Source organism: Lathyrus oleraceus, chromosome 4 (assembly GCF_024323335.1).
Source record: "Lathyrus oleraceus cultivar Zhongwan6 chromosome 4, CAAS_Psat_ZW6_1.0, whole genome shotgun sequence".
Lineage (NCBI taxonomy): Eukaryota > Viridiplantae > Streptophyta > Magnoliopsida > Fabales > Fabaceae > Lathyrus > Lathyrus oleraceus.
The window spans coordinates 270,305,709-270,328,592 of NC_066582.1; the positions used below are offsets into that span (position 1 = coordinate 270,305,709).

The following is a 22,884-nucleotide window of genomic DNA, read 5'->3' on the forward strand; positions in this document are numbered from 1 at the left end:
CATATGCTATCTTGTACCTTGCTTGCCATTTTCTTTGTGAAATGATGATGGTTGATCCAATGAGTGTGAAATTTGACAAGCTTAAACTAGACATCCTAATTGACGTTTTGGTGTTGAGTTTGCATTTTTTGCACTTTTGGTTGTTGAGATATGATCTGATTAATATAGGTGTGACAATGTGTGTCACACCTTGGCTTTCTTGATTTGTTGATTTTCTTTCCGATGCCAAATAAATGCCAAATGATGTGATTTTTTGGATGATGTTTCTTCTGTATGTTGAGATTGATCATGAATTTTTGTGGAATTTTTGGATCCATTTCTGATTTGTTTGAGATTTTTCTTGCTGGTTAGTCATGTTTGGACTTTTGATGAGTGTTGAACTTCCATGATTTGGGAAATGCTTATGCTTTATCATATGGATTTGAAATTTTACACATATTCTCGAGACACATTGAAGTTTATTGTGGCTTTGGTTTGAGTCATTTATCATTTGTCATCTCTGTTTTAGGATTGCCTTAAGTTGATGTATCAATTTGTGCTTCCTTTGAGCTTGGTTGTGCTTACATTGCCTTATGGAATTGGATTGCCATGCTTATACTTGTCCAAATGCCTTGATTTTTGGTGTGTTGATCATTTGATGTGCTCTGTTTAGCCATGATTTTTCTTGAGATTTATTGAGTCATTTTGAAATTAATATGCATTTGTTCATTCTGTTGCTTCAATGTGCTTCCAATTTGCATGCCTTGCCTTAGTTGATTTGTGAAATGAATTTGATTGATGCTATTGACATGAGACCTTCTGGATTATGTTCTTAATTGGTTGAATTTGATTCATGTCAATTTTCATGTTCTGTTTTGGATTATTTCTCCTTCTTTGACCCTAGGCTTTGACCTAGTGGTTTGCTTCTCATGTTTGAGTTTGTTTTCAGGTTAAGAAGTACTTGGCCATGAGGGGATTGATTCAAATTGCTTGAGTTGGTTTATTTGATTGATATTGACTAACCATGACTTGTTTTGCAGGATGCTTTTAGCTCATTTGAGTTGAGCTTGTGCCTTGCACTTTGTAGCCTTGCTTGTTTGATTGTGTATTGTCAGTTGACTGTTGGATTATCTGTTTGACTCTTTTTGAATTGTATACTGATTGAGTTGGATTGTTTTCAGGTACATTAGTTGCTTAAGTTCATTTTGAACTTTCTTTTGCTTGGTTGCTTAACCAATTAGGTATAATTTCTCTTCTTCATGTAGTCTGGAAGACCTGGCCTGTTATGTGGTCAGGCACCTGTCTGAAGTCCTCCTTAAGAGGCAATGCTTGTGATTGTTTACTCTTTGTGCCAAGAAGGAAAAGTCCTTTGATAAGGCAATTGGTAGATAAAAGAGATGTGTAGTCCATCTCCTACTATTCAGTGTGTCATCCCTTTGCTCACATTACATGTTGATGCGTTGTGGATACTAACCCAAGATCTATAGAGTCATTCTCTTGTGGAGAGAGTTCCAACTTTCTGAACTCCCACACATTCTATCATCTGAAGCTCTCCCTGACCAGGGATAAGAGCTATGAGGCACACTCCTCATTTCCTTTTCATCTGCTTCACCTTAACTCTCAATGTTAAGGTTAAGAGCGCAGCTTACCCCATTCCAGTTGACTGTAAAGTCTGACCTTGCTTGAGCCTAATTGCTTGTATATAGTGTGTGCTAACTGAATTGAATTGTCTGCTTACTTGATTCATCTGTGCATATCTGTTTGAGTGTGCCTTAGTGCATTTGTCATCATCATTTGTATGTCATTTCATAAGCTTTGCTTTATAGCATTTTTGCTTTGTCCATGGAGGAGACAAGCATAAGTCCATTACTTGGCAATTGTTCCAATGATATGGTGTGAGACTAGTGTAAGTCCATTGATTGGCATCTGGCATCATTGTTTTGTTTTAGGAGATTGGTGTAAATCCATTGATTGGTATCCAGTATCCACCTTTGTTTGTGAGATTGGTATAAGTCCATTGGTTGGCATCCGGTATCATTGTTTTGTTTTAGGAGATTGGTGTAAATCCATTGATTGGTATCCGGTATCCACCTTTGTTTGTGAGATTGGTATAAGTCTATTGATTGGCATCCGGTATCACCTTGCTTTGCATTTGCTTACTTGCTTTGTTGCTTATTCCTAAGGAATCACTTGAATCATCTTCCATATGATTTCAAGAGGTGAACACCTAAGAAGTTTTACCTCCTCACCCCTCCATTTTTTGTGTGTGTTTTCAAAACTCCCTTTTCACATTGTTAATTCAAGAACTTTGACAAATATTGTGCAAACATTTTCATCTCGTTTTCAAATTAGAAACCTAGGCTTAGGCCTTTGATTTTTCAAACTCCATTTCATAATACTTCTTTGAATTGAATTCTAATCATACTTTGACCACTTTTTTGTGAATAAATCCAAATTGGTTAATCTCACCCATTCAATTGTTTTGTGGCTTTGTCCATTGTTGATATGTTTTCATACATTAGCCATAGGTTTCATTTATCCTAGTTGGTTGATATTAATCTCACCTTCTTGTCCTTAGTGATTGAATTGTAAGACTTCCTTGCTTATTATAGGGTTAACCCCTCACTAGAAAGTTGAAGCTGTTCTCACGTGGTGGACTTGTTGTTTGTATAAGGTTGAGTTTTCTCCCGTGGATAATGAAAGACCTTAGGGCTTTTGTTTTAAAATGAACCCACACATATTTTGGAAGTCTTTTAGCCGAACTACGGCGTTTTGATCCTTACCTTTCATGGAAGGTACGTAGGCAACGGGTTCATCCGTTCAAACACAAAAATAATAAATTGTATATTCTTTTCTCATCTTCCCAATCATGTTTGCACAATATGTCATAAACAAATAAAATTTTATACAACAAGTGTGAAAAGAACTCCCTAGGAGTACCTAGGACGTTTTGGGTGCCTAACACCTTCCCATTGCGTAATTTACCCCTTACCCCGATCTCTGATCTTTCGTTAGTTTTCTATGTGTAAAACTTCTTAGGCTTTTGTTCTCTTTTTAGCCATTCCTTTGGATAAATAAAAGTGCGGTGGCGACTCGATTTCTTTGTATGCTTTGCTTTTGGTTTAATCAATAAATCATAAAGTGACGAATACACCGCTACATCGTGGATGATTGTTATTTTAGTTTCCTCCCAAAACATATATTGGGATGGATTTTTCCCCTGAGATATATCCTCATTGGGTTGAGTCTTGTTTCATTGTGTCTCTTTAGTTTGTTCCTAGACTGACTGCTCTTTTGAATTCCCCTGCAGTTCCCCGCAGTCTGGATGAATGATTTCTCAGTAACCAGTAATTGTCCATCTATTCCCCGACGGAGTCTGTGGCCTTCTATCCAGTAACCGGTAGTTGTAAGTCCTGTTTCTGTGGTTTTCTACCCGCATACATGTAGTTGTAAACCCCATTTTATCCCCTTGCAGAGTTAACCTTGTTTTGTTCATCCTAATCGATGACTGTTGCTCTTTCGTGGTTTTCTACCCAGTATCCGGTAGATGTAATCCCCTCTTTGTTGGTTATCTTTATCCAATATTCGGTATTGATATTCCTTAACTTTTTGAGTATATCTCCCAGTAACCGGTGATATATCTCCCGGATCATTGCCTTTGTCAATGTATCCCTGGCGAGTCATCTTTCATTTACCCTTGGCTGGTAACGATCGTTTCTCCCTTTGATTGGTCATCATTTTATACCTAGTATTCGGTATCCCGATGTCCTTTCCTTTTGGTCGATTTATCCTTCATTAACCCAGTAACCGGTTGTGGATAATCTTCCATGCGAGTATGTTGTCTATGTTCTGACGCTAATAGATAATATATCTCATGCGCTCTTTGGTCGAAGTCTTTTGTTTTTCCCCAATCGAGTAAGATTCGTATTTCCTTATGGAATCGAATGTCTATCCTATAATCGAGTTTGCTTTTCAGCCCTCCTTTCGGATGTTGAGTGTCTTGGAAATATTCCCCAATTCACGCTTGGTTGGTCACCTATTATATGCCCAGTAACCGGTATCCCTGGTATTCCTCCCTTTTCTGCTCCCTATTATGACTTTTTTGTCCCCCGTGGAGTCAAATTTCCTGAGTCGAAATATACCTTTTTAGGTCTTCCTCATATGTTTTTGGATGTTTGATATCTATCACCCTCATACCGGTCTTAGATGTTCATTCTCCCCGAGCATGTTGTTCTCTCACCCTCATACCGGTGTTTTGATCACAGGTCTCCTTAAGCTTATTACCTAGTAACCGGTAATACCTCATCCTGTTGTTTCCTCAGATGAGTCCTGTTGGACATTTCCCAGTGAAGTCCCTTAGTGGATTTTCCCAATTTGAGTCCGGATTTTTATCCGAAGTATCCTTTATGGATAGTTTTGCTGTATTGGCATATCTTCCCAATACATGCATCCTGGAGTCAACTCGACTCCTTCCATTGATTTATTTTCATTGAATTCCTCTCGTGTCTCTCAGCAAATTCTAAGCCGTGACCCGCTCACGCATTTTATTCCCTTTCTTATCCCCATTAGAGTCCCCAGAGTCTCTGTTCTATTGAGTGTATTACTCATATGGATTGTCAGTTTCTCCTGATTTCTTTTCTCTTTGTGGACACATATCTCCATAGAGTATTACCTTTTGCATACACACATTTGCATCATGAGGTCTCTCAGGGACCAAAATTCGTCTCTTTGTTATTATTTACACCCATTCTACCTCGTCGAGACGAAGAGTTAATCCTTCACTTCTCCTGGTAGAATGACCTTAAATAGGGGCATCTGTAAGACCCTAATTTTGACCCTAAGATCCCTCATGGCATCATAACATTGCATTTTGCATCTTGCCTCAAGGATCATAAGCATCTTGGCTCCTTACCTTTGGGTGGGATTTTTTTTTAGAGTTAGTTTGAGATCACCAAGTGTCATACCCCGATTTTGGCACTGAAAATTTTTCCCCATCAATCACTCGTTTGCATTCTTTCTTCATTCACCTTCATACATGTTCATGTTTACTATTTCATATTTTTTTTTACGTTTTTCACATTCCAAATTTACATTCATATTTTCTTCATTCACATTGGAAAATTTTCCATTTCATATTCAAGAAATTCCGTGTATTCATTCATCCATTCAATCATAATCATCCATTTACATGGCATGTGGATAAAGTATCCCATCACATGAATATCGGGAAGTTCTAAGGTACAAGAGAAAAATTTTATTTTGCCACAAGGTCACCCATTTTTCATTCACACCAAATATTACAATCATTACAAGTCATATAAATTACAAATTTACAAAAAATTGGCATTTGGACCAAATCCAGCCCATCCCCAAGAATCCCAAGGATCCTAATCCCTACTTTCTCTCTATTTATATACATTGAAGCTTAGGATGAAGTGTTGAAAAAAAAACATAACGTATTCAAGGTTCATTATCCTTTGTGGGTTTCAAGCTCAATGTGTTGTTGTTTGTGATACTTGCGACTTTACTTATTGATCAACATGAAGTAGGTGTTTCATTGATTATCAAGTCACCATGATTAACGGCTAAAGAAGGAGGATAGGATGTGATTCAAAATTATGTGTTTTGGAGTGGGCATGAACCTTCACTTGACAAATACTATTTTTGAGACAAACTATGGCTTGGTAAAGTTCACAAAGCTGGTGCAACAAGCAAGTCTTGCGTTCACCTCAGGATTGGGCCTTATGTTTGTGCTGGATGGAGCTTTGGAAGTTTCTGAGTTTAACTCAAGTGCATTCCAGAATGGTCCAATAATTCTACCTCTGATTGACAATAAACATTAACCTATGGAGCATGAACTCGGCGCTCTTGGTTAAGCATATATTCAGTGGACATCACATATAGTTGTATGACTTAGTACTGGTGTTCCATGGGCGATGTGCAAACAAAATGATGCTCATGATCCTTTTATCAATACTTGCAATGGTTACTACTGTGATTATTTCTCTCCAAACAAATTTTACTTCAAGAGTTTTCAAGTCAAGTTTCAAAGAGGAAGAGAGTGAGAAAACATCAGAGGCAATTGGATATGGAGCTGTTAAGTATGCTGACTGGAAGATCAATAGATTAACAAATTACACTTTCAACTTTGATCAGATGCTTAATGATAAGGAAAATACTGTTGTTTATTTGCAATATGCACATGCCAGGATATGTTCCATTATCAGGAAATCTGGTAAAAAAATATAGAAGAACTAAAGAGGAATGGGAGTTTGGTATTGGATCATGAAGACGAGCGTACATTGGCTTTTCACTTATTAGAATTTACAGAGGTTTTTGTGGAGTCCTACTCGAATATGCTACCAAATGTGTTATGTGAATACTTATATAATTTGGCTTCTATTAGCCTCAATGGAGACCTTATACTTCATAACCTTGCCTCTAGGCAAAGGACGACTGAACTCAAAGATCCCAATCAATAGATGTTGAGAGTTCTTGATTATTCTCGGGTTAGTCGTCACCTTTTTGTGACAGCTGGTGATGACAGGACAGTACATCTGTGGGATACAATTGGACACCAACTGCTGACATTAGCTTCTCTCCATCCAACGATAAGATCATTGTTGGTGCTGGCCTTATTATCATGTATCCAATTTGCTGGAACTTAACATCCTTGAGTTGGAGCTATGCCTTGTCACGCCCAAAACGTCATCACAGTAGTGGCAGCAGGACCCTACACCAATGGCCAGTGTTATCATACGACTGTCAGTCCCTTAAACACCACTGCAGTATAAAAACCAAAAGGCAAACTAAGATACCAAAACGCAAAAGGAACTTGTAGCAGCATGAACAAAGTGCAGATTGGAATAAACGGCATGAACAAGGAAAACGCAGAACTCACATCCAGAAATTAAAACTCACCCACAACTCTGTACAAATACATGAGCCCAATCATTGAACCTCTTCTGGACATTCTTCATAATCACCATTGAACGCTCAATTTCGCACCCCTTCAGATTTATGGTTAACTCTCTGAATCTTTGTGCAAATTGAAACGCAGTGCAACGTCCAAAGCAACACAACTGTGACCCTGCAAAGATCAAACCAAATCACGACAGTCAATACCCCAAAACCAAAGAAAAAATCAAAAGGAGATGTTGCATGTGGTTCACATCAGGTTGCGGTTTTGGTTTCCAAAGCAGCATTTCAATTTATCCAAGGCGCAAAACCAAGTGATTACAAAGTGCCAGTTATGTTAAAGATACAGGACATGATGAAGTATCATGGTAAGTTGGATGGCCTTGCAGACAAGCTTTGTACACCAAACATCAATGGGATTAATAATGAAACTGATCTACCGGATGAAAAAACAACAGATAGATCCGATTTGCAATTGAATTCGACTACTACACAATCGAACAAAACACTAAGAAGAGATTAGTGTCTGCAGAATGGAATTGGGATTAGGTTAATGAAAATGATTACTTATCTGTGGAAACACCCAATACGCCAAAGAAATGGTTTTCGCCTCTCTTTTCCCTTCCTACCACCATGCTCTTTCTGTTGCCAGACACATTTGGTTCAATACCGTTGATGTCAATGGTTGGCTACAAGCTTTCTCTGCTCACCCTTCCATTCGTTAAGCCCGACATGTCCTCCTGCAAGCTTCAACAACACAGTCATGAAATTAATACAATCCCATTCCCATGATTCCAATAACACATATCCTATTCTTATTCAAGTGTATCGAGTAAATTTGTAAGAAGTGATTAATTTTTTTTTACAAAGCAGTAAAAGAGTAATAAGGAGTAGAGGAGGGACCACCTGTTGAAAGAGGACAAAATTTCCCCAATATCCTCCGTACGAGAGCCTCCGCTGCACATTAGAGGAAAGAGATTAGTGGCATATAAAATAAGGACCACTATTCACATAAACCCTAGAAGGGAGCAGCTACTGTTCAAAAGGAAAGAAAAAACCCTAAGAGAGGCGGAATGAAATTCTAAAGGAACATCAAAAACCCTTACACCAAAAGCTCTTGCAACCATGCCGCTCAGATTCTTCATTAGAACCTGAATGTGTTTTGAGCTAAATTGCATCACCTCCTCACAGACGTAACAACATCACTGTAAACAAAAGAGAACGATCATGAAGAACTTGGAGTAGAAGTAGAGGAATCGAAGAAATAGGAAGAGTATAAAAACATATACATTTGCTTCCGAAGAATCTCGATCTGGTAGTTCTTTTATTCTCTCTTCTTCATTATGTCGTACTTGGATTTATGTTGATACCGCCGAATGTATGCGTAGTTCACTTTTTTTTTTCGTGCGTGATTTACGTCTCTGCAAATGATTTGTTATGCTTGGTGTTTAGGTTCGGTTTGTGATTAGGGTTCATGAAATCGGTATATATTGAGTGTATGTATTCCTTTAATACTGAAATTTGCTTTGCTTTTGAAGAAGAGAAGTAGAACTTTGGTTTTTTGTGAGCCTCTTTTTTTAGAGTAGAAGAAGTAAACATTTTGTGCAGAGAGGGAGAAGTTAAGGTGTTTAGTTAAGGTGTTTTGGGACTTTGGTTCTTTCTTTTCTCTAGAGGGTCTGGTTTATTCCCTGAGAGTTTGTTGATAACGAAGCTCTTGGCCACTGCTCGAGGTTGACTACCGTTTCGTTTCTCCCTCTGCATTAATGACCTGTTTTTGGTTACCCCAAGTGACCGTTCGTATTGGAGAATTTTTGTTTCCTCACGTGTTCTCCTGCGGAATGTAGAAAGGGTGTTGGATCTGGTCTAAGGTTCTGTTGACCCGTCTAGATTCTGCTCTAGTGGGCCTTAGGAGCTTTCAAGGCCCATACGCCTTGGGAAGTTAGTGTTTAGGTTAGTTTTTTTTTAAAAAAGAGAAAAATAATAATAAATCAAATTTTGTTTGATTTAGGTGAAGTTTTATTTTATTTTTTTTATTCCATCAATTAGATCTTTATTACCATTATTATTAATAACTCATATTTAATTATATAGTTTCACAATCTAGTTAATGAGCATATTTTCCTCATTATTTAATATAACTAGGGAAAAATTATTTGTTCATTTTTTTGGGATTTATGCGAACTATTATGTTTGTGTTTGTCCGTTCATTTGTACAAAATATTGATTTCATGTGTGTGGTACTTTACAATTATGATAAACCATTTCAATTTCATTGACAAAAAACCAAAAAAATAAATCACCTAATTCTCGATTCAATGTCGAGCCCATTTCTATACCCTTGTAAGTCGATTGCTTTTAAGCATCGCCATCAACCTCACATGGCTTACTCTTGGGCCTTCTTACAATGAGCTTTTAAGCAATACCAACTTAATTTTCAATAATTTCGAACATTTGAACATTAATCTCTTTTTATTTAATTTTTAAACCATTTTCATAAAATTGGAAGAAAAAGATTATCTTGGAGGGAATATCCAGTCATAATCCCGAATATTAGGCTCAAGCTGTAAGAGCTTGCAAGCCGTTAATATTCGTCTTCTCTTTAACAGTCTAATATTCAAATCGTTTTCTAAATAAAGCGTGAAGAAAAAGATTATCCTGGAGGGAATATCCAGTCATAATCCCGAATATTAGGCTCAAGCTGTAAGAGCTTGCAAGCCATAAATATTTGCCTTCCTTTTAATACTCTAATATTCAAAACCATCTTCTTAACAAAGTTGGAAGAAAAAGATTATCCTGGAGGGAATATCCAGTCGTAATCCCGAATATTAGGCTCAAGCTGTAAGAGCTTGCAAGCAATAAATATTCGTCTTCCCTCCAAAGCATTCGTAAATATTCGAATCATTTTCTTAGCAATATTGGAAAGAAACAGACTGCCTGGGTGGAATGTCCAGACGTAGTCCCGAGTACTAGACCCAAGCTGTAAGAGCTTGCAATTCATAAGTGCTCGTCTTTCAAACTCCAAAACACCTAATCTTTATTAAACACTTTTTTCAAATAAGATGGAAATGGAACGTGGTGTATACCGCGCACTCCTGAGACTAGGATTCGAGATGTATATCTCGCTCATCCAAGTTCTCGCCATTATTTAAAACACCTCAAACCAATCAATTCTTTTTCTCGCCGCCGTGCGATTGACTCTTAAACCTTTTCTCAAAACGAAAGGTACTTTGTTTCAAAACAATGCAAGGCAATGTTTTTCCACCTGTTTTGGGTAGTCCAACAATGTTTTCGTCGATTTGACACAAAGCAGCTTTCGCTAAAATCGACCAACAAACAAACATTTTCTACCCAGAACTACGTAAGCCTTGATTTCTCTTTTGAGATACGTAGGAGCAGGATTTGTAAATCTTGTCAGGCCCACTAATAAAAAACTTAGGTTTAGTCCTTCGTCAAAAATCCAAAAATATTCTCCTCTCTTCTATTCTTTCCCACTTAATAACTTGAAAAGCCTAACATTTCAAACTAACATTAACACACACAACTAACCTAATGGTTCCCGTTGAGTACAACGGACGTGAGGGGTGCTAATACCTTCCCCTCGCGTAATCGACTCCCGAACCCTGATATTTGGTTGCGACGACCATAATCATTGTCGTTTTTTCTTGGGTTTTATCGATATTTCCCCTTTCCTTTTTAGGAATAAATAAAGTTTGGTGGCGACTCTGTTCAGTCCATCATTGCGAGCGTGCGATCGCGCTTCGCAAAAGGTCGTTCTCTCATTTTTCTTGAGGTACGATAGATGGCGACTCTACTGGGGAATGTTGATCCCTAAGTGAGTCAAACCTAGTTAGGTCGTTTGTGTGCCTTTGTTTGTTTACCTATGTGGCTTTTCTTTATTGTTTTTACTATCTCTAGTGTCATATTGATATGAATTTGTTGTATTGGTTCGATTATGGTTTGGTACTTGGATACTCTGATTGCAAACCTTGTGGGAAAGACTTTTTACCCGAGTCTCGAGTAAAAACATAAGATAGGACGAGGTTGAGTAGTGCGGGTCCGCGAGATGTATTTCTCGTTGGGTCGGTACGAGAACCTTACTTAGAGTAGATTCTTGAGAGGATGTTGTCGCTCGGCAAGTAAGTTGCCGTAAGCTTCGATATTTTCTTTAGGATCCATGACTCTGAGAACCATTTGTAGAACCTTAGTTCTTTGTCCAACTAGGAAAGATGGTTGCGTAGTGTGGGTCTGCGAGATGTATTTCTCGTTGGATCGATGCGAGAACCTCACTTAGAGTAAATTCTTTAGATGGAGTTGATGCCCGGCAAGTATGTTTCCGCAGGTAGCAAACAGTCTAATGGATCCATGACTCTAGGAACTCTTTTAAAAAAAAACTTAGACCATACCTGGTGAGAACCATGTTCGATACAAAGCAATCAGACTTATCCATGCCTTAAGCCTATTGAACCTATACAAAAAAAATGAATTACATTCATACATTGCATCAACATCATAAAAAAGCAAGCTCTTTAGTTATCTCTTATTTATTTCAGGAATGGAGAACTTGAAAACGACAACTTCAATGAGACACACTTTCACGCTTAAGTACAAGGAACCTAAGTTGGACAGTCTGAAGGGTTTGATCTCTGATTTGACTCTCAGCAGACGTGATGAGTTCGGAAAAAACTATGGGAAAATTTTGAGCCTTCTAAATAAGAAAGTTGACTATGGAATTATCGGCTCTCTGGCACAATATTATGATCCACCTCTGCGTTGTTTCACATTCACTGATTTCCAGCTAGCTCCTACTTTGGAAGAAGTTGAGAGAATTGTGGGTCTCAAATTGAAAGATTTTAATCCATTTCCAAAGCTCGAAGAAGATATGGGTCCAAAGAAGATAGCTTCAGCCCTAAGTATCAATGTCCCGACTGTTCGAGACAATTGGGTTGAAAAGGGGGGTTGCGAAGGTTTTGCCGCGATGTTTTTGGAAAATTTAGCTCTAAAGTTCAAGAAAAGTGGAAATTGGAATGCATTCTATGCTGTGTTGGCTTTATTGATCCATGGGATTGTGCTCTTCCCAAATGTTGAAAAATTTGTGGATCAAGTAGCCATAGAAGTCTTTCTCTCTGGAAATCCGGTACCATTTCTCTTAGCTGACATTTACTATGCCCTTCACACTCGACACGAAAAGAGGGGTGGAACTTTGTTGTGCTGTGCTCCTTTGCTTTACACTTGGTTCATGCAACACATGCCCGAAGAAGGTCTTTTTGTGGCAAAAGAACTTAAGTCTCCTAAAAAATTAGCTTCTCTCACCGCAAGTTCCATCAGATGGTATATCCGAGAGTGGGAAACCCCAGACATTATAGTCAGTTGTGGGGAATTCCTAATGTACCGTTGTTGGGTACCAAGGGTTGCATCAACTATAACCCTATGTTATCTCGATTACAACACGGTTACTCCATGGATGGTCCTCCTGACGCAAAGGACTTACAGCCATTTGTGCTCTCTGACATCCAAGCCAGCAATCCTGATGTAAGAGCAGTACGAAAGGCTTGGTTAAAGGTTGAAAGAAAGGGTAAAGAGTTTGGAAAAAGAAACATTCTCGCCAAAGAACCTTACACTCAATGGGTGAAAGAAAGAGTTGAGGAAATCCAGTTGCCATTTATCTTAAAGGTTCCAGCTTTTCCTAAAACTCCTGAGCCCGAGCCTATACTCCCTGAGGACATGGAGAAACTCGCTACTAAGGTTAAGGAGCTCGAATTGGAAAATACTGAATTACGAATTCAGATGAACCGAGTTATCCTGGAAAATCAGAATTTGAAAGAGGAACGTAAGGGAAAAGCCCAAGAACTTGAGGATAGCAACAAGAGAGCCAGGCTATTGGAAGACCAGAAAGATGATCTTGATCATATCCTATTGGGTTCCACATCAGTGATCCGAACCAGGAAGGAAGAGCTAAAGAAAGCTGAATATAGGATCTGTGAGTTAGGGAGGCTGTTGGATAAATCCCTTATGGATAAAAAAGAAATTAAGCTCGACTTTGACGCACAGATTCGTGACTTGAGGGACGCTCTGAAGAAATGCGAGGAAAGGTTGTCTCGTGAAATACTCCAAAAGGAAGAAGCCGAAAGAAATTGTCACCATCTTAGGCACCAATTGGAAGAAGCTACTAGGAGGTTTACAATTTTGGAGAGCCAAGAAGGAGATGCAGCCTACTTACTCTTAAAGAATGACTGTGTGTACTGGAAAAGGTTGTATAGAGAGGCTAGAGCAACCTTAGATGAAGATCAAAAGGTCATTCAGAAACTCCAAGAGCTCTATGTTGAATGGAATGGCAAGTTCCACAACTTGGCTAGGTTTGTTAACCTCAACATGTTGGAACTCCCAGAAAAACTCCAGGAAGCAGATTGGTGCATGTGTCCAGAAAACACGCCTCCTCAAGTTTTCAATTTCGTCAAGTTTATCAAGAAAATGATGAATGAGCTCACCACAGATCTGGCTACGATCATGAGAGCTGAGACAAAACTTAAGTTTACTTGTACTTGAATTTGAATTGTTGGTGTTTAAATCTTTTTGTATTCGAATCATGTGTACTTGAAGTTAAATCCTTTTGTATTCGAACTTGATTTTGATTAATGGAAGTTGTAATTTTGGGTCTCAATTATTACATGTTGTTCTTATATTCTAACATTGCTGGAATAAATAATAAAGATAACTAAGAGTTTTGCAAACAAATGCATCCATACATGCATTCATGCATTTTCAAAAAAAAAAAGAGTCTCACTCCGCCTTTTCTTCCACCAGAGTTTCACGCTGAATTTTCAACACCAGTATAATACTCGCGCCAGAGCAAGACAGAGAATGGCTGAACAAGAACAAGAGAGCGCTCGAGTTAGAGCTGAACTAGACGAAATCAAAGGAGGCATGTCCCAAATGCGAGAGATGCTGCAAGCTTTAACCTTCAGGTTTGAGGTTCCACAAGCGACCGTTATTTCAGAGACCACGGGCCCAGCAGTGGAAGTCCCACCCCAGAGGACGTTACCCTCAACCCTTCCTTCATATGGGCTACCCTATGACTTCGTCCCCCGAGCGGAGGTGGCGCACGAAATGGGGCAATCTGTCCAACAAGCTGTGCCATTACCAGTTTACACCGACGCACGTCCAGTCATCCATACTGTGGTTCCACCAGCCGCCTATGCTAGGCATGTTCCTCATTACGAAGATCAAAACCACATGTATCAGACTGTTGACTCAACTGTTGCTGGTGACGAAGTAAGGTTTGAGGACTTCAGGGAGGTAAAGGAGAACATGCAGCTCCTTGAGAAGAAGTTCCGAGATCTAGAAGGAGACCACGTCTTTGGATCTGCTGCCAAAGAAATGTGCCTGGTGTCCGGGTTGGTGTTTCCAGCCAAATTCAAAACTCCAGATTTCGACAAATACAAGGGGCATACTTGTCCAAAGAGCCATCTCATCATGTATTACCGCAAAATGGCTGCACACGTGGAGGACGACAAGCTGATGATCCACTGCTTTCAAGACAGCTTGAGTGGGGCTCCTTCCAAATGGTATCTAAGTCTGGATCAGAACAGGATCAGGTGTTTCCAAGACCTGTCAGACGCATTCATAAAACATTACAAGTATAATATGGACATGGCGCCTGACAGAAGACAGTTGCAGAGCATGTTTCAACATGATAAGGAGTCCTTCAAGGAGTATGCTCAAAGATGGAGGGAACTGGCTTCTCAGGTTGAACCACCTCTTGCTGAGAAAGAATTGGCCGAACTGTTTATCGACACTGTCCAACCTCAATTCTATGAGAAGATGGTTGGAAGTGCTTCTTTGGGATTCTCCGAGCTTGTTGCTATAGGAGCTCGTGTTGAATATGGTGTAAGGAATGGCAAACTGGCGGCTGTAGCTGGAACTTCAAATGCCAATCAAAAGAAGTTCTCTGGAGGGTTTCCTAGAAAGAAGGAAGGGGAAACAAATGCTGTGATTGCTGGTCAAGGAAGAGTTCCTCCAAGAAGGAGACCACAATAATATCCACCTCAGCAATATGTTCAACAACCAATTCCCTATCAACAACCCATGTATCCCGTCCAGTATGCTCCGCAACCATATGTGGCTGCCGTGACACCTGCGTTCAATCAACAGCCTGCTCAGGCTTATCAAGCGCCTCCAATCGATCGACCAGCTCCAGTTCAACAACGTGCTGCGGCTCCTCCAGCTTATCAACAAGCACCAGCAGCTCCTGTTTATCAACAACCGAGAGCTCAAGCGCCGAGGCAAAATGCTCAAAACCAAAACAGAAGGCAAGGGGAGAAGGCGACCTTCAATCCAATCCCAATGTCGTACACTGAGCTTTATCCCTCCTTGTTGCAAAAGGGTTTGGTGGTTCCTAGACCTATGGGACCTCCACCTGACCGTCTTCCTCCATGGTACAACCCTAATGCACACTGTCCTTTTCATGAGGGTGCCCCCGGGCATGACCTAGAGGGTTGCTACGCTCTAAAGCATAGGGTCCGGGAATTGATTGAGAGCAAGATCTTGTCTTTTAAGGACATGGGACCAAATGTGAAGAGCAATCCTCTTCCTCCCCATGGAGATCCTGCGGTGAACGCCATTGAAGATGCATCTACTGCTATTATGGTTGAGAAGGTGGATGATGTAAAGACTCCTTTCGCAGCATTCCATGCCCGATTGGTGGAAGCTGGCCTGGTTAATGTTGATCATGACAATTATGAAGAGTGTGCCACATACCCAAAGGAATGTCAGGTGGTACGGGACAACATTCAAGATTTGATGGATAAAAGAGTGCTTCAAATATCCAGTGCTGTGAAGAATGAAGATGTGTTGGTAATTGAACCTTGTTTCAATTTACCTGAACCAGTTGAAATCCCTTACTATAGCAGAAGGGTGGCGCCTGAGAATAGTCATCCGTTGCCTGTGGAAATATGTATGCCCACGCCTTTTCCATATGAGAGCACCAAGGCCGTGCCTTGGAAATATGAGACTACTGTTGTGGATAAGGTTGTTGAAGGAAGTGCAGACACTGAAGTGATAGAAGCTGTAAGTGAAGATGTCACCAATATTGCAGGAATGAGCAGAATGACCCGTAGTGGTCGAATCTATACGCCCGAATTCAATGTGACTCCTCAAGGGCCAAACAAGGAATCAACGGTTGCAGCTCCCACTAAAGAACCCGAAGTGGTCCAATCCGAAGATGCTGTTGAATTCTTGAAGTTAATCAAGAAAAGTGACTACAAGGTTGTGGACCAGTTGCATCAAACACCATCTAAGATCTCTATTTTGTCTCTGCTATTGAACTCCCAAGCCCATAGGGAGGCTTTGTTAAAGGTGCTTGCTCAAGCTCATGTAACACAAAGCATAACAGTAGACCAATTTGATGGAGTAGTTGCAAATATCACAGCCTGCAATACTTTGAGCTTCAATGGAGAAGAATTACCTGAGGATGGACAAAATCACAACCGTGCTCTCGATATCTCGGTGAAATGCAAAGATGATGCTTTGGCGAGAGTTTTGGTTGATACTGGATCTTCTCTGAACGTGATGCCAAAGAGAACACTCGCCAAATTATCTTATCAAGGACCAGCTATGAAGCCTAGTGCCTTGGTAGTGAAAGCTTTTGATGGTTCCAGGAGAACAGTGATTGGAGAGGTTGAATTGCCCATATTGATTGGCCCTCATGTATTCCCGATTAATTTCCAAGTCATGGATATTAATCCAGCATATAGCTGCTTATTGGGGCGTCCCTGGATTCATGCTGCAGGGGCAGTTACCTCCACCTTACATCAGAAAATGAAGTTTGTAGTGGACAATCAACTAATCATCATTTCTGGAGAAGAAGACTTTGTGGTCAGTCACCTTTCATCCTTCAGATATATTGAGGCTGATGAGGACGCTTTGGAAACTTCTTTCCAAGCTCTTGAAATAGCCAATGCCACTTTTGTGGAAATGAAGGACCCTGTTGGGAAAGCTTGTTCATCTTTCGCTTCTCTGAAAAGCGCAAAGTCTAGCATCGAAGGAGGAAACCCTGAAGGTTGGGGTCAACTTATTGATATTCGTGAGAAGCATGATCGCTTTGGTTTGGGATATGTGCCTTCCGCTGCGAAAGGAGCCCGAGTCCCTACAAAGGACAACACCCGAAGCATCCAGGAAGTATTCCTCAGCACAGGATTCATCCATGGAGATCAAGTCAATGCAATTGAAGATAGCACCGCAAATGAAGATGAGCCATGTTTGGTTTACCGGTGTGAGACAGCTTTGAACAACTGGAAGGCGGTTGAGATCCCCGAAATTTTTCCTTTGTCAAAGTAATGATTGTTGTATTCTTCCTTTCAAATCCTTAGCTCTGCCCAAGGCTAATGGATCATGTTGTATGGGCCCCTTTTTCATTTTCAAATAATCATTATCAATGAATGAAAGGCATTTTGTTAAATTCTTTTTATTCATTTATTTGGCTTTCTCATAAGAAAATGGCAATCTTTTCAAAAACAAAAAAAAATATATTTCATTTATGCATTTTCTATTTTTACTTTTCTAAAAGAAATCAATCATTCAAACATGCAGAATAAACGATAACCCCGTTGAATCCAATGACTTTACTACCTCTCATAACTTTGACTCCCCTATCTACCAAGCGGAAGAAGAGGGTGAAGAAGATTGTTACATCCCCGAAGAACTGGCAAGGCTGCTCGAGCACGAGTCCAAAGCCCTTCAGCCACATGAAGAACCGGTGGAAACGATCAACCTTGGCACAGAGGAAGAGAAGAAAGAAGTCAAAATCGGCACCACGCTTGAAGCAAGCATCAAGGAGAGATTGGTCAAGCTGCTACAAGAATATGTGGATGTATTTGCATGGTCATACCAGGATATGCCAGGTCTAGACACCGACATCGTTGAGCACAAGCTCCCGCTTCAGCCAGAATGCCCGCCAGTAAAATAAAAGCTCCGAAGAACAAGACCATATATGGCTCTAAAGATTCGTGAAGAAGTCAAACGACAATTTGACACTGGTTTTCTCGCAGTGGCGAAGTACCCACAATGGGTAGCTAATATTATACCTGTGCCCAAAAAGGATGGAAAGGTGAGGATGTGCGTTGACTATAGGGATCTGAACAGAGCTAGTCCAAAAGACGATTTCCCCCTACCACACATTGATACTCTGGTAGATAACACTGCAAGATTTACTGTCTTCTCCTTTATGGACGGTTTTTCGGGATACAATCAAATCAAGATGGCTCCAGATGACATGGAGAAGACCAGTTTTATTACCCGTTGGGGCACTTTTTGCTACAAGGTAATGCCTTTCGGTCTCAAAAATGTTGGGGCAACTTACCAAAGAGCTATGGTCACTCTTTTCCATGATATGATGCATAAGGAGATAGAGGTTTATGTTGACGATATGATCGCTAAATCTCAGAATGAAGAAGATCATATGAGCCATTTGAAGAAGCTGTTTGAACGCCTTAGAAAGTTTAGATTACGGTTAAACCCTGCAAAATGCACATTTGGTGTCCGTTCAGGGAAGTTGCTTGGTTTCATCGTTAGTCAACGAGGAATTGAGGTAGACCCTGACAAGGTCCAAGCTATACAAGAAATGCCTGCTCCACGCACCGAGCGAGAAGTCAGAGGTTTCCTTGAACGTTTGAATTACATCTCAAGGTTTATCTCACACATGACGGCCACGTGTGAGCCTATCTTCAAATTGCTTAGAAAAGATCAAGTTGTTGAATGGAATTCCGATTGTCAAAGTGCTTTTGAGAAAATCCGTCAATACTTGCAAGAGCCTCCTATTTTGATTCCACCCGTCCCAGGAAAGCCATTAATCATGTATATGACTGTGCTTGAAGGATCAATGGGATGCGTGCTGGGGCAACATGACGAAACTGGTCGGAAAGAACATGCTATTTACTATCTAAGTAAAAAGTTTATTGATTGTGAAAGTCGATATTCACTTTTGGAGAAAACTTGTTGTGCGCTAGCATGGGCCGCTCGTCGTTTGAGGCAGTACATGATTTTCCATACTACTTTGTTGATCTCGAAGATGGATCCAATAAAGTATATCTTTGAGAAACCTGCCTTAACGGGAAGACTTGCCCGTTGGCAGATGCTTTTGTCAGAGTATGACATCCAGTACGTAACCTAGAAGGCAATTAAGGGAAGTGTGTTAGCAGAGTATCTTGCTCACCAACCAGTTGAAGACTATCAGCCATTGAAGTTTGATTTCCCCGATGAGGATATAATGGTGATAAAGGATCGTGAGATCCCAGGCCTAGATGAAGGACCAGAACCAGGATCTCGATGGAAGCTCGCGTTCGATGGTTCCTCTAATTACAGTGGTCATGGTGTGGGAGTTGTTTTGATGAATCCAAATGGTGGTTTTACCCCTTTCACAGCAAGGTTGTGCTTTGATTGTACGAATAATGTCGCAGAATATGAAGCTTGTATCCTTGGTCTTGAAGCCGCAATTGATCTCCGCATCAAGATCCTTGAGGTGTATGGAGATTCAGCCTTAGTGATCTACCAAGTCAAAGGAGAATGGGAAACTCGCGATGCGAAGCTGATCCCTATCGCGTTCATGTTGTGAAGATGATAGAATACTTCGATGATATCACTTTCCATCACATCCCAAGAGTAGAGAATCAAGTGGCTGACGCTTTGGCAACATTAGCATCAATGTACCAAGTCAGATTCCATAACGAAGCTCCACTTATTCGAATCGAGCGAAGAGATGAGCCTGCCTACTGTCAATTGATTGAAGAAGAAACTGATGGTAAACCATGGTTTCATGACATCAAGCGATATCTTTTAAGTCAAGAGTATCCAGAAGATGCTACATTGTTAGATAAGAAAACTCTGAGGAGGTTATCATCCAAATTCTTTTTGAGCAATGATGTGCTTTACAAGAGAAACCATGACATGGTTCTGCTCAGATGCGTGGATAGACACGAAGCAGACATGTTAATTAAGGAGATTCATGAAGGATCCTTTGGAACCCATGCTAATGGGCATGCCATGGCCAAGAAGATTTTGAGAGCTGGCTATTATTGGTTGACCATGGAGTCTGATTGTTTCAGCTATGCAAGAAAATGTCATAAATGCCAAATTTATGCTGATAAGGTGCATGTACCACCAACACTTTTGAATATTTTGACGTCGCCTTGGCCTTTCTCAATGTGGGGCATCGACATGATTGGTGCTATAGAGCCTAAGGCTTCCAATGGTCACCGCTTCATCCTGGTTGCCATCGATTACTTTACTAAATGGGTAGAGGCTGCTTCCTATACCAATTTGAAGAGACATGTGGTTGCTCGCTTTATCAAGAAGGAGATTATCTGCCTCTATGGAATCCCAAGCAAGATCATCACCGACAATGGTTCAAACTTGAACAACAAGACAATGATAGAATTATGTGAGAGTTTCAAGATTGACCACCATAATTCCTCTTCATACCGTCCAAAGATGAATGGTGTTGTTGAAGCTGCCAACAAAAATATCAAGAAGATCCTGCAAAAGATGGTGAAGACTTATAAGGATTGGCACGAGATGCTACCCTTTGCTTTGCATGGATACCGGACCTCAGTCCGCACTTCAACAGGGGCAACCCCATTCTCCTTAGTGTATGGGATGGATGCAGTTGTCCCAGTCGAAGTAAAGATACCTTCAATGAGAATATTGATGGAAGCCAAGTTGGACGAAGCTGAATGGATCCAAAACAACTATGATCAACTTAATCTCATTGATGAGAAGCGTATGACCGCTCTGTGCCATGGACAATTGTACCAGCAACGAATCAAGAAGGAATTTGACAAAAAGGTCCGTCCTCGAGAGTTCAAGGAAGGAGATCTCGTGCTCAAGAAGATCTTGCCAGTACACAAAGATTCACGTGGGAAGTGGACTCCCAACTATGAAGGCCCATACGTTGTAAAGAGAGCATACTCTGGAGGTGCTCTATTTCTCACAACTATGGATGGCGAAGAGCTCAGTCACCCTGTGAACTCTGATGCAGTCAAAAGATACTATGCCTGACAAATCCCGGTGGACTGAAAACCCGAAAGGGCGGTCCAGGCAAAAGTTAGGGATAAAAAAACATGGTAGCTCGCTAAGTCGAAAACCTAAAAGGGCGACTTAGGCAAAAAGGAGCGTCCCGGTGGATTGAAAACCCGAAAGGGCGATCCAGGCAAAAATTAGGGACAAAAGGCATAGACTGCATCGGTTCGTCACTGATCAACACAAAAGAGCTAAAAATGAAAGATCAATCTACTTACTCCCTTCAGAAGCGAGGTCTCGTGGAGTCATTGTTATTAGGGATAGTAGTAGTCATTGTGATTCAATGTAAACCTTTCCCTATTGCCATTTTCAAATTTGTAATATTCCATGGAGCTACGCCATTTGTGTGCTACCATTCTTGAATAAATACAAGTTTGCCTATCAAATTCTATCATTTGCTGTTTTTCTCTGACTTTCTTTGTTATGCAAAATGTCATTTATTTGTTAATAATGAATTTTGAACTCAAAGAATTTTTCAACATATTGAGAAACATAATTTTGCTTTGACATGTGGAAATATTAAAAGGAAATCTTTCGTCTTTCCCCGCAAGTCTCAAGTTGCAAGACTCCCCTTGGATGATCAACATCTATCTCTAGAGAGCACAAATTTATCATTCTCTGGAAGGATTATTGGGCCAGTTGTAACTGTTCGGCTTGATAGATCCTCCTTTGATGCATTTACTCACTCTTTTGGTTGAGTTATTGGTGTTGAGGATTCAGTACCTCCCTAAAGCTTTCCTTAATTATCAGTCTGTATATTGTCAGCATTTGCATTTCATGATCATTCATACATCATGCATATAAGTAAAATCCAAACCATGACCCAAAGACCAGTTGTCGCTAGTATCGTCGTTGGCATCACTACCAGTCTGTTTGTAAGTACATTTGTAATTGATATCTGAAGTTTGGTTGTAATCCATTGCTTCTGGTCAAAGTCCAGTTGTTGCTGGCAAGCTGGTTGTAATCCATTGCTTTTGGTCAAAGTCCAGTTGTTGCTGGCAAGCTGGTTGTAATCCATTGCTTTTGGTCAAAGTCCAGTTGTTGCTGGCAAGCTGGTTGTAATCCATTGCTTTTGGTCAAAGTCCAGTTGTTGCTGGCAAAGTTAGTTGTAGTCCATTGCTTTTGGTAAAAGTCCAGTTGTTGCTGGCAAAGTTGGTTGTAGTCCATTACTTACGGTCAAAAGTCCAATTGTTGTTGGCACGTACAGAGAGTTTAATTACCCTGTCTTTCCTGATGGTTCCGTGAAAGTCATGTATGACTTATCATCTTGAGGAATTTCCAGAAGCTTGGAGGTTCTTCGTGTTAGAAAGCTCCAATGATGTTCCTTTGTATGTTTTCCAATATTCTCAGGTCATGTATGAACCCATTGATAAAACTCCCTTTGATTTTTTCCCAAGCGATGTCAGGTCATGTATGAACCTGTTAATTGAATACTCTTTGAATAGTCAAGTGTAGTCAGGTCATGTATGAACCTGTTGTTGAAAATTCTTTGAACGTTCCTGTTTTGTCAGGTCATGTATGAACCTGTTGTTCAGCTTTTATTTCAGTATTACCAGGTCATGTATGAACCTGTTGCTGAACCTTTTGTTCCAATGTTGTCAAGTCATGTATGAACTTGTTGTGGAAGTTTTCTCAAAAGGTTCAAGTTTGTCATCAGGTCATGTATGAACCTGTTGATATACTCTTTTCGAATTTTTCTGAGTTTGTTAGGTCATGTCTGAACCTGCTGTCAGAAAATTCTTTGATTGCCGCAACATTGTGAGGTCATGTATGAACCCGTTGCTATTGAGCCTTTATTCCAATACTACTAGGTCATGTATGAACCTGTTTTGGAAGAATCTTTTTCTTTGATTATTCCAGTGCCGTCAAGTCATGTATGAACTTGTCGTGGAAATTTTCTCAAGGTATTCAAGTTTGTCA

At 40.2% G+C, this 22,884-nt stretch overlaps 2 protein-coding genes across 2 annotated transcripts; both read left to right on the forward strand.

Annotated features, from left to right (window-relative positions):
- Positions 1 to 13,755: 13,755 nt before the first annotated feature.
- LOC127137025 (uncharacterized) lies at positions 13,756 to 14,931 on the forward strand. The gene has a single exon (XM_051063521.1). The coding sequence runs from the start codon at positions 13,756 to 13,758 to the stop codon at positions 14,929 to 14,931; it is 1,176 nt and encodes a 391-aa protein (XP_050919478.1).
- Positions 14,932 to 14,979: 48 nt separating this feature from the next.
- Positions 14,980 to 16,714, forward strand: LOC127137026 (uncharacterized). Its single transcript, XM_051063522.1, has 2 exons — positions 14,980 to 16,524; positions 16,682 to 16,714. Exons 1-2 carry the CDS (start codon positions 14,980 to 14,982, stop codon positions 16,712 to 16,714), a joined length of 1,578 nt encoding a protein of 525 aa, XP_050919479.1.
- The last annotated feature ends 6,170 nt before the right edge of the window (positions 16,715 to 22,884 follow it).

Coding starts and splice junctions, on each gene's coding strand:
- LOC127137026 (XM_051063522.1), top strand. CDS start 14,980: ATGTATCCCGTCCAGTATGCTCCGCAACCATATGTGGCTGCCGTGACA. Junction 16,525..16,681: donor CTATGAAGCCTAGTGCCTTG/GTAGTGAAAGCT, acceptor TTCATGCTGCAG/GGGCAGTTACCTCCACCTTA.
- LOC127137025 (XM_051063521.1), top strand. CDS start 13,756: ATGGCTGAACAAGAACAAGAGAGCGCTCGAGTTAGAGCTGAACTAGAC.